Below are 12,335 nucleotides of genomic sequence, written 5' to 3' on the forward strand. Positions count from 1 at the left end.
TGGGCGCTCTATTTAGTAATACTGGATGGACCTAACTTATACAAGGGGTTTTTTCCCCAAGTTTTAATCTTAGCAACTCCTATATTTGAAGCAAAATGTTGTCAAATTAGACCACGAATTTAAAATCTCTAGAAAAGCCCGCTCTGCGATTTCGCGAGGCAATCCACATTGATGTAATAAAAGTGAGTTATCTACAACAATCACAAAACGTCTTGAATAATCGACCCGTTTGCCAAGCAGAGTTTTCCAAAATCTTCCCTCTTTGCCTTCAACTACATCGGAGAACGACTTGTAAACCTTATTACGGTCATCCCTCATTGGTTGTCCAATGATTTTGTTATCCAAAAGTATATCCACGACTTCTTGTACAAACTTCTCCTAACATATTACTAATTCGATTGTCAAATAACAAAAAAAAAAAACGAAAAAAAAAAACCAACAAATTCATAGAGGCTATTGAATTTCATTCAGTCACAAGGATCAAATATTAAAACTAGGCACAATCCAGAAAGACATACTTAAAAGTATATAAAAAATGTTACTTTCAGATATATATGACCAGAATCAGAGTAAATCTTGCTTATTATAAGGCAACCATTCTAATAATTTTAAAACACAAAACTTGCCTGTTGAGTTTATACAGTTACCATCACCAAAAGAATCACAAAATGGGAAATTCCCAGAGCATGCATTACAGTTTCTCCCCTCCTGATTTTGGGTAATAGTCTGGCTAAAAGCTCTACTGACTGAGATACATTTGAATCCTAGACCAAAATTACATGTCGAACTACGAAAAACAAGTACTTTAAACCAAATGACACTTATAACTGGCAACAAAAAGCGTAACACAATGATCCTAGAGTACAGTAAAAACATAATGTTAATTACGATCAAAAGAACAGTCCTCATGGCTTCCTTGCGTGAAAAATAGCGGAAGCAAGAGCAAGCTTACGTCCATGCTCGAATTCTTGATCTCGGCCAAGAATATGAGCTTTACAATGTCCTGAAGTAAACACTCACCTTCTTCAAGTGGTAAATACTCCAGTTCCTAGGTTTAGCAGGTGAAGCATTCCATCGACAGTTTGTATTGTTCGTGATGACATATGTTCCACGGAATTGGTATACTTCTCACTGCTTCAGTACTTGAACTACCCAGGTTACACATGCGATGGCTACAATATAACAGAACTGGATCCTTGCAATCGAGTTTAATAGTGATTCTCATGGGCATGTCTTTTGAGCTCCCTATCTGCGTAAACGGAGCGATTCTTGCGGTTTCCATCTTCCACAGCATGGTGATGGTTATTAGACAGAGAATCGTTCCACTTCTTTCCGTCAGAGTGCCAATCAGGTGATCTTCCAGCTTTTCTCTTGCGGCTATTCAAAGCTGGGGAGGCATCATCTAGCATCTCCCCTTCTTCAACTATATTCTCTACTTTGGTCCCCCACGAAGTGTGGCTCTTGGTTCCTGCATGATGTTCACTTAAAGATTCCTCATAAACCTTTCCATCATCTTGGTTATCGACCTTAGACCAGCTTTGACCCCGTTCCCGCCTGTTTTTCTCGTCCTCTGCCGCCAATTCTATACCATCTTCCAGCTCTCTCTCTATGAGATCATCTTCATCCATCACATCTTTCTTCTTGGACATCTCTCCACGTGATTTTCTTCTTTTCTCAAGTGCTGCCTTAACCTTGTCTCTATCGATCATTTTGATAGCTTTGGGCGACTGCCTGACTGGACCTTCCCGAACCTCAACATTTCGACCAACTAGACTGCTAGACTTGTGAGATACACCATCATCCCTCCATTCTCCAGCTTCCGCAGTCTCACTTCTACTACTGTTTTTTTCTTTCTCTTCTCCAGCATGCTCTACTACAGACCTTGTTCTGTCTGAAATATCTCTGCTGCTCTCCTTGTAAGGCAATTCATCATTTTGATGATTATCTATTGGGTCCACCTTGTGACAAGTAAAGGCACTTCCCCCCTCTACAGCGGTCCCATTGTTCTTACCAAGATTCTGGACAGCTCTTTGAGGTACCCCATGATTGTCTGCATATGAATGGTCAGGTGCCGAACAAGAGGATACTTGCTTTGAAGTCTGTTCCTCAATTTCACCTGTAGGTTTTGCTACATTATGATGACTCGGACCGCCACCAGTACTTCCATCGACTTCACTTCCCTGAGCTGGTTGCACCCGATTTTGCTCATATAGTTCTAGCATTTGATTGCTAACCTCTGCAACAAATACAGATAAAATGATTAAAATAATTAATTAAATTTTCCAGTTGTTGAACTCAATGACTTCAAAGAAACAGCTCAGTCGGAAACAGCTATATTATCGTAGATGCTACTATTAATCGGGAAAATCTATGACCCGTACCAGATGATAGTATATATCACATTCTTGATCATTCTTCACAGCATTCAAGGAATTATATGTGAATATCGAAAATCATCTGGTTCAGGTTGTTTTTTTTTTTTTACAATTCTAAGGGGCGAGAATTACAAAGATCAGAGCCACAAACGGCAAAGGCTGACAATTTTGGTCAGAGATTATCTCAATTGACAAAATGAAGGGACACCAACCCTCCAATTGGCGAGGGGTCACGTCAAATTCTTGCCACCAAACCTTCTCACCATCCGATGGAAGCTTCACTTTAAGAAACTTGGCAGCAAGAAAAATGGCACCTGCTGCAATGTGATGGGGTTTAAACTGCAGACAGAGTGATGTTCTCAACCTGCCCAAAGAATCAGTGTCGGAGTTTTTATAATGCATCTCAGAAGAGTGAATAAGAGGAGAGGCTATCTAATAGAACTACAAGAATCATGGACAAACAAATAGCTTCTTGATCTTACCCATCGTTGACGAAATTCCATGCGACTTGAGCTAATGCGTTCTGGGCAACCTTAAATTTTTTTATTGCTTCAACAAGTGGCTTGTAAGGGTGATGAATATTCAGGTCAAAAGCTAAGGTTGCAAGCACAACCCTCTCACCAAGTAAAATTAACTCCTTCTGTTGCTCATAAACTTCCTACATGATTAAAAAAGAGATCAATTAGAAAAAAGTGAAACTGCAATATTTAGCGCAATCATAATTAAAAAAAATGAAATGTGTGTGTGCACGTGTGGAAGAGATAGAGAGAGAGAGAGAACACAGACATATTAGGAAGACGGGCAACTTGATTGGTAACTTTCACTTAAGTAGCAAACAAATTAACATGTTTTCAACATCAGTAAGAGACAACCTTCTGCTTGATCCTCTGGGCAGCACCAGGATTTTTCATGTGAATAATCTCATAAGATACAATGATTACATCCTTTAGTGGGCGAGGCGTCTCTTCAACCTTCCCAGCAAGGAACATACAGACAGTTGCAATGGTCTGCATATCATACTTATAACATAAGTCTAAGTATCCTGATAATCACTCGATATCCATTCTTTCCTCTTTAACATCTACCTTGTTTTCCTGCTATTACCTCTACATAATTGTATAATATTTGGCTGGTACAATTAATTAAAACCACTTGCTAAATAAAAGGTTCATCATATGCAGTCTACGTGATAACTATTTCTGAATAAAATAAGTAATCTAAAAATAAAAGCAAACACTTGATAAACCACAATAAACCATACAACTACTAAAATTCTGGAAACTATTTCAACTGAATAATTTATAATGATGTCATATTACAAGATGGGGGTGATGAATTGAACTTACAACCCCTTGAAGTAGGAATTCCCACTAAATAATGCTGATTTATTATACATAATAAATGGATAAAAAATATTACAAGAAAATTCATATTCATGTATCATGTCAATTTTCAGGGAATTAAACCCAAGTAATTTGCAGATAGTACTACTAGCAAACATAAATGCAGAGTTTTCAACAAAGAGTTCACATACTACATTTTAAAGCGAAAAAACAAAAAGATTCAAAATTGTTTATATTTCATGACTTCATATCAATCACAATTTTCACTGCTAGGAAGTCTGAGTGTTCTATGTCACGAGTTAATGCAATAAACAAATTTTATTGTAATAGCAAAGATTTAAATGGATATTTAGCCTTGTATAAGTAAGAATTTAAAGTAATCTTTGATACATACACCATGAAAACAATATCAGGAGCATAACTTTGTTATAATTAATCAAAACAAGATACATACCCTTCTGTCATTCTTTGCATGGGACTGACGAAGAAAGAATCTATGACAGAATATTATAGCTGTGGCTATTGTTACTTGAGGCCTGCATTAAATATGATTTTAGAGATATATAAGTTAAGAAATAAAATTTCAAAAGATAATTATCCATAATATCATAATGGAACATTATAATATTTCTCTTGTGTTGAGTGTAATAGTATGTATTTATCTTTTAGCTTAGCCATTCTCTCTTAACCTAATGAAAACAACGAAGTAACCCATATTGAGTAGGTTCGGTTCAACTAATCCATTTAAGCCCCAACAACACATAGGGGGAAGACCTTTGGCAAGGTCAATAGTGTTAATTTGCTCAAGTACAACCAACCAAGCAATTGACCTCCTTAGAGATTTTTAATCTTCCAAAGCAAGGAAAGCAGAGTGGGAAGGAACCAATTGTTGACTGAAATTTCAATACGACCTTGTAGAAAGCAGAGATAACATCTCTGGGAGCTTTGAAAGATCAAAGGTGATTACAAAAATGCAAAAAGCGTTGGATTGAAGATGGTGATACAAATTCTAGCTTCTTCCATCTTATTATGACCACCGCCCTTGAGATTCTTTCCAATCAAGGAAGAAGCCTTATGAAGAAGAAGAGATTCTAGTTGAATGCATCGATTTTTACATCAAGCTATATACAAGAACAGTGAACTTGGTGATTGGAACTAATCGAGATTTATTTAATAGCTGATTTAGAAGGTGAATTTACAAAATTTGAAATTTTGCAGGATGTTGATCTTCTTGAAATGACCAAGACTCCTGAGCTCAATGGTTTCACAGCAGAAGTCTTTAAAAATGTGGAACATGCTCCTACTCGATATTATGAGAGTGTTTCAAGATTTTTTTTCTTTTTTCAGAATGGGATTATTAACGCTAGCCTTAATGAGACAAATTTATTAACTTCCAAGGAAAATCAATGCTAAACCTGTAGTTGATTTTCGTCCCATTGCCTTACAAGATTCCTATCAGAGCATCTCAAAGAGGTACTTCCCCCTCACCATTACTAATAGCCAAACAACTTTCGTTGAAGGAAGACAAAATGTTATGCTTCTTTAATGGCTAATGAATTGATAGATGAATTGAAAAGGGGAAAAAAGGTTAAGTTATCAAACTTGATATTGAAAGGCTTTTGACAAGGTGGATTGGGACTTTCTTGATCTTGTACTTGTCTCCAAAGGTTTTGGTTATAAATGGAAATAATGGATTAAACAAAGGGGGTCCCCTAGTTTCAGTCGATTGATATAAAAAGCTGAATGTGAAGATCAAAATCAAAGGTTTTCAAGTAGGTGAAGGAACCCTTTGTATTAGTCACATCCAGTTCGCAGATGACACCATTCTTCCAATATCATCATCTTTTTGGGCTACAATCATCGAGAAAATTGAGAGAAGATTATCGACTTGGGAATCCAATTTTACTTGGAAGGATGGAAGGCTTACTCTCAAGCAAGCCACCTTATCAAACCTTCCAACTTACTAACTTTCCTTGTTTGTGGTGCCAAACAAGGTATCTCAAGAGGTGGGAAGACTATTCGAGACTTCCTAATGAAAAGGGTGTCATCTTGTTAGATGGAGTGACATCCTCTATCCCATGGACCAAGGAGACCTTGGAGTAACATCCTCTGTCCCATAGATCAAGGATGCCTTGGCCTTTAAACATTGATGGACAAAAACAAAGCTCTTCTGGCACAACGGGTTTGACAATATAACCAATAAAAGCAAGCTCTTTGTAGGACTGATCAAGGAAAAATATGGGTCTGCTAATTATTGAAATTGGGCTAAGCCCCCACCAAAGGCTCAAGGAAAAACATTATCAAATAGTAAGATCATCACCAGCTGCATTTATCATCAAGTTGGCAATGGAGAATCAACCTCTTTTTGGAAGGATCCTTGGGTTACTTCCCCCGGTCATTCACTACCAACACTTACATAGGATATCTCATTGCAAAGAGGCCACAACTAGAGAGGTTTGAATACCACCATAAAAAGCATCTCTCTCTCTCCATAGGATATCATTCTACACTTCATAGGATATCTCTCTGCAAACACCAATGATGTTTTCCAGCTCCTATGGCCTTCTTGCCATCTCCCTGGGTTGATGCTTTATATGTCAAAAGACTTGATGAAACCCCAGAACATTTATTTATGCATTGCTTGTTTGCAGCTCAATTTTACACTAGAGTTGGCTCAGCATTTGGATGGTATTTGGCCTTCCCTCTTGAAATTGAAGTTTTCCTCTCTACAATCACCCTTTTAAAAATACAAAGGCCATACTTTGGATGCATATTACTCCAACTTTCTTTTGGATTTTCAGGAAAAGATGGAAACAACGCGACTTCATTGATAAAGAGCAACCTTTTAATAAGTTTTTCAATTTGATCACTTACTATGCTATTTCATGGTGTAAAATGTCTAATCTTTATGCCACATACTTTCAGGCTTCCCTTCGCTTTTTTAATCTACATGGACATATCGCCTTTTATAAATTTCATACATCAATGAAATTGTATCTTATCAAATGATCGACCTAGGTGAAGTATTGGCGGAGCTTGAGATGAGATGACACATTTTCTCTATTCATCTTCATTTTTGCAGCCAATATATTGGGCAACTTAATGGGCAACAGAATAGACAAAGGTATCATAGACATCCTAAAAGTTGATCGTTGACAAGGAGCAAAGCATAGCAAGCCATCTCCCATGCATAGACGGTACAATTCATTTTCAAGAAGAACTAAAGGATGATTTCAAAGGCACTCTGAGCTTGATCAGCATCTTAGACATCATGAACTTAAAGGAAGTAAGTTCTAATGCTATGATAGATGACTCAAGTGTGCTACTACTAGTTAGAACTTAAATCTCTTATTTATTTCTTGGAGTGATAATACCAAAAGCATCAATTAATGGTTGTTGACCTCAACTCTTGTACAAGTGATGCCCAAAATACTCCCAACTCAACTTTTTTGTTGCTCACTAAGAGGACCAAACATTGTATGAACAATTTCCCTAGGGGTAACAACGATTACAAGGCAACCTGGCAATGGAAAAGTCGGGTCATCTCCGTCAGTTTTGAGTACTCACTATTAGGCAATTTAAGGAATAATTTTTCCATTGGTCGCTAGGTGGCTGCAATACTTGATATTGGAAGAATGTGCCCTTTGGCAACAAGATAATTGTTAGCAAATATGGTAGGAAGATAAGGGCCTAGTTTAGTTTCAATCATTTTGTAAAACACAAAAGGTGGTTCACGCCTTTGTTACAAGCTGCTATTGGGCAATGATGCATTTAAGCTAGGGCAGGTACACAATAATACGTTTCCTTATACCTTAGCCATCTCCAAAAAGCCATCCACCTCCATTAAGTAGTTTATTTTTTAACGAAAACAACTTATCAATGGTATATAAAAATGAAAAAATGTTCAAGGGTTCAAACAATCGATGGGAGTTTAAAAAAAGAAAGAAAATACAAATCCAGAACCTAGAAATGATTACAATCTTCTTCCTCATGCACATTAATGAAAACCGAACAAACTTGAGGAATATACTGCCTAGAGACCCAAAATCTGAAATTATTATCTTGAAAATGAAAGACAACTTAGACTTACCATTAATGCCCCTAAAAACTATAATAAACGTCGGGTGAGAAAAGGCTTCTTCCAACAAGAGAACTTTTTAAATTCAAACCAAGGAAATAAATGCTAACTTAAACAATCTTCCACCCTAATGAAAAAGAACCTAAAAGCCTCAAAATTCTGCAAAGAAAACTACCTCAAACTAAGATAAAAAAATAAAAAAAGGCTTCAAAAAGCTTTGAAATTCAAACCAATGAAATAAATACTGACTTAAGCAAACCAATGACTTGATGAGATATTCATTATTTTCAGAAGAATTTGCTTTCAAATTGGGGTGAAAAGATTCATTAATTACAAAATACATGATGAGAAAGGAATCAAAACAAAAATACTAACAACCATTGAAACGACACCCTAGACTCCTTTTACTCAACAATCCACCTTTAAACTCACGCTCAACAATTGGTCTTCATAATTTAGCCAATTGAGAATAAAGAGGAGTGGCAGCAGACTTTAACAACAACAATAAAGTCCTCAGTTTAATTGAGGTTAATCCCTTTAAAGTAAATTTCTTCTCAAGGTTCTGTGTTAGTTGAAATTCATGATTGGTTTCGCCCACAGTGTAATTGAGAAAACACCACAAATAGTGCAATTGACAAGCTACTTGTCTTCTAAAATCTGGCCCTTACACTGTTCCCATTCTCATCCTAGAAAGAAGAATGTAGTGCAGTACTTGAAGTGGATGTGGACTACGAAAATCAACTGTTGAGCAGAATTCTAAATCGTTCCAAGTCATTATAAGAAAATATGATCTAAATGATGATGGAAGGTTTACTAAAAATAAAAGTCCTTATTCCAAGAAGTCTTCGAACCTTTATCACTTCCTGCAAAGACAACTTGCTCCATCTTTCGGAGATGTTTGTAATGGTATGAACATCTCAAAAGATGCCATAGTGGGTTCTATACTACCAAGCAAATGAATGTAGAGTGCCTCTTGAAGTGGGTGTGAACTGTGAAGAACAAGTTATGTGTAGAATTCTAAATCATTCCAAGTAATTACAAGAAAATGTGATCTAAATGATAAGGGATGGTTTACTAAAAATACGTGTCCTTATTCCGAAAAGTCTTCAAAATCACTTACTGCAAAGACAATTTGCTTCATCTTTTGGAGACTTTCGTAAGGGTATGAACACCTTATGGTCAAACGTAATTAAAGATAGTCATTGGAAGGCGTGAAATGAAGGAAACCATAGAACTTTATCCCCAATAAAGGGGAAGCAAATACTTATATCTTCCTCATTCCTAAGTAAAGGGGAAAAAACATCATTCATGATTACATACACATTAACCTTGTTTCATGGAAAAGAGTCATCTGGGCAAAGATTGGAATTTAAGCCATGGTTCTAGTTTTTTTTTTTTTTTTTTTTTTTTAATTAGAAACTGAACTTGCATCAAGAAAAAGTGAAAGAATACAAAGGTATCCAAAAAAAAACCAAGCATACAAAAGGAACTCAATTAAAGAAAGGGCATCCAATCAATTAAAATAAGACAAAGCAATAATTTCAAAAGACATAAGAAACTAACATCCAAAGGGAAACATAGAACCCTGACAGTGGAAAAACATCATTGGGGATTCTCTCCATTCCTCTAAAGATTCGATTATGCTTCTCACCCCAACCCGCCCTCCACAAGAATCTCTCATTCTCACGAAAAGGCAAGATGTGAAGGAACCACTCGATCATCTCCTTGCAACCACTATATTTAGCAAATTGTGAGCCAAACACATCCAGAGTAAAAAAAAAAAAAAAGTGATCAAGATCGCACCCCAAAAAATGAGTAAAATCGCACCCCAAAAGCAAGTGATCAGGATCTTCCTTTGCCTTTCGACAAAGGATGCAACAAAATAGCACAAACAACAAAAGCATCTTTCTTGAAAGCCCTCAAAAGTATTAACTCTGAAATGAATAACTTGCCAAAAGTAAAATGAACCTTCAGGATTGAACCTTTCCCAATGCATAAGAAGAAAGGGGAAAAATGACTCACTAAAGGAAAGGGATTTAACACGAAAAATGAGCTACCCTAGTGGAGTTTGGACTCCAAAAGTGAACATTTTTTCTCTTCAGTCTAAGGCCAATCCCTGATCAAAGATAAAAGAGCCAAGATGTTCAAAGTTCCCCTATAGGATTACAAACAACAAAAACCCAGTGAAAAAAGGGGAGCTCCTCAAAGGACCAAGGACTTCAGCCACAAAACTATTTTTCATGGAGGCCATGTGATAAAAACGAGGATACATGGAGTAAAGGGGACTATCCCCCACCCACCTGTCCTCCCAAAAAGTAAGCATCTCTCCCACCACTCGCAAAACAATGACGAACAAAGAGAAAGATAGGAGCTCAGTAGAGATATCTTTCCAAAGATTTGGAAGCTAAAAAGCATGAATATGGATACAAGATATGAATATGATAAGACAAGAATACGGTGACATGTCCTTTTTTAAATATCTAGAACACAAGCACAGTAAGGATACACTTATTAAAATATATTTTTTAATATATATATCATTTTTTATACAAGGAAATTCAAAGATAATAAATTTATGCATCTATATGATTAAAAAATGAGTTCAATGTATTTTGTTCTCAAATTTACTAGTTTTGTCCAGTATTTGCAAGTGTCTAATTAGTATACTAAACAAGTGCTTGGTATTTGTTTAAAAGATGTTGAGACTTATATTAATTTTGTATAACTAGGGTCTAACACATACCTAATGTGTTAACATGTGTTTATATATGCCCAACAAGTGTTAGAGTGTCCAAGTGACAGATACATATCGACCACAAACATATTAGCCAAACTAAAGTGTTTGTGCTTCTTAGTCTAGAATTGTCTACATTCCACCCAAACACCCACTCAAATAGATGAGGACCATATTTACTCACAATAATCTTATACCAAACGAATTCAAGAGAGAACCTCTAAGCCATTTTGTCAGAAAAGCTTTGTTACGAATCCTTAAATTCCCCGATTGTAGCCTCCCAAGGTTCAGAAGCTTCCTCATTGCCTCCCAACTCACCAAGGTCTTTGGACTACAATTTTGAAATCCTTCAACCTCATAAAGGATAGAGCCTACAATAAAAAAGTAAAGGATCCAATATCTTGGGTGCCTCGTTCTCCCATAGCCAAGGATTTCCCTATTTCCTTGCTCTTTACACCTCAAAGAATGCTCAAGTTTGTGTTGGTCTACCACCATAAACCCTTGCAACAACGACCTTCCCATGCCACCTTAAAGATGAACTTACGAAGTAGCTTACCCTCGCCCAAAAACTTAGCAATTGTCCCTAAGGAGACAATTGTTTTAGAAAGCAAGTTTTCATTTAAAAACGAGGACTATAAAAGGTCAAAAAAACTAGCCTGTACAAAAGGGAGCCCAAACCCACCGGAAGAACCTCCCAGCCAAAAGATTAACGCCAAAGTGATAATTTTCCTCCATCCACATCCAATGAAGACAATGGGATCTGGCCTCTTAATCCCAAGAAAGTTGAAATCCATGATTAGTAACCGAAGGTAGTGACCCACACAGGGTTTCCTTTTGTGGCTTCTTTGGAGAGACAAGTACGCAAGGAATGTGTAATTCTTTTTGCTCAGAGCTTCACCACAAAGCTATCAAAACACAATACCTAATCCAAAAATTACTCCCAGATTGTGTTGCATTTCCCATCATAGATGATAAAACATGGGCATTAATTTTGATCATGCGACTTCACAAGAAAATTTTGGACTTCCATTCTAGTAGCTTTTGAGTGGTAGTTCCTTTGCATAAGGACAATAGTAGTTGCCATCAGGCTTTTTTGGTGGGCATCCTTTCAAAAAAAGACGAGGAGATCCTATGGATACAGCTTACACGGCTTTCCTTTGAAGTCCTTGGAAGGAGAGAAACAACATGATCTTCATAGACAAATTTTAGCCTTATATCCTATCCAAAGGTTTTCCACATCAATGTGCAACTAAATATCATGCAGCGTCAATGTGGTTCCCTCCTTTCATCATAAGACTCCATGATGTCGTAGGATTAGGGTAGATTGGGATAAATTCATATTATTGGTTATATTCTTGATAAATCCCTTTTAATTTTCCTTTTTGAATTTGTATTTGCCATAATTCTCTTCAAATAGAGAATCTCTCTCATGTATCCAAAACTTAGATTCATAATAAAGATTTGATATATTGTAAAGAAAACACTTTTTATCCTCTAAGGCTACTCCAAATTGGTATCAAAGCAACTATTTGGGCCAACTCTAGCTACAACGCAAATTGCAAGAGGGAGGTTTACAACTACTTATAAGGTGATGCATTTTAGTATGCATGTTTTCCCTTTTGGACAACATATATACATGCTTTCCCTTTTGAGCAACATTTTTAACTTGCCTTGATTGCAGTTTCTTCTCTTTTTCCAATCCCAATCTTAGGGATTAGGAGAGAGAGTTCTTGTCTCTCTACCGTCCTTTTGTGTTTCTAATGAAAATCTTGCGACTGTTCACCCCCCCCCCCCCCCCCCCCCCC

General features: G+C 36.7%; 1 protein-coding gene across 3 annotated transcripts in view; it reads right to left on the reverse strand.

The window, feature by feature from the left end:
- Positions 1-577: 577 nt before the first annotated feature.
- Positions 578-12,335, reverse strand: part of LOC111490396 (cyclin-T1-4-like) — a 13,846-nt gene continuing 2,088 nt past the window's right edge. The window contains exons 4-8 of one of the 3 annotated variants that reach the window (XM_023138998.1): positions 4,173-4,254; positions 3,248-3,382; positions 2,858-3,033; positions 2,588-2,739; positions 581-2,236 (exon numbers count right to left, since the gene is read on the reverse strand). In XM_023138998.1, coding sequence (XP_022994766.1) covers positions 1,209-2,236; positions 2,588-2,739; positions 2,858-3,033; positions 3,248-3,382; positions 4,173-4,254 — 1,573 coding nt within the window. In that variant the 3' untranslated portion in view covers positions 581-1,208. Of the gene's footprint in view, positions 2,237-2,507; positions 2,740-2,857; positions 3,034-3,247; positions 3,383-4,172; positions 4,255-12,335 lie in introns of all 3 variants that reach the window. The other 2 variants (XM_023139000.1, XM_023138999.1) reach the window with 2 other exon arrangements.

Source organism: Cucurbita maxima, unplaced genomic scaffold, assembly GCF_002738345.1.
Source record: "Cucurbita maxima cultivar Rimu unplaced genomic scaffold, Cmax_1.0 Cma_Scf00015, whole genome shotgun sequence".
NCBI classification, from domain to species: domain Eukaryota; kingdom Viridiplantae; phylum Streptophyta; class Magnoliopsida; order Cucurbitales; family Cucurbitaceae; genus Cucurbita; species Cucurbita maxima.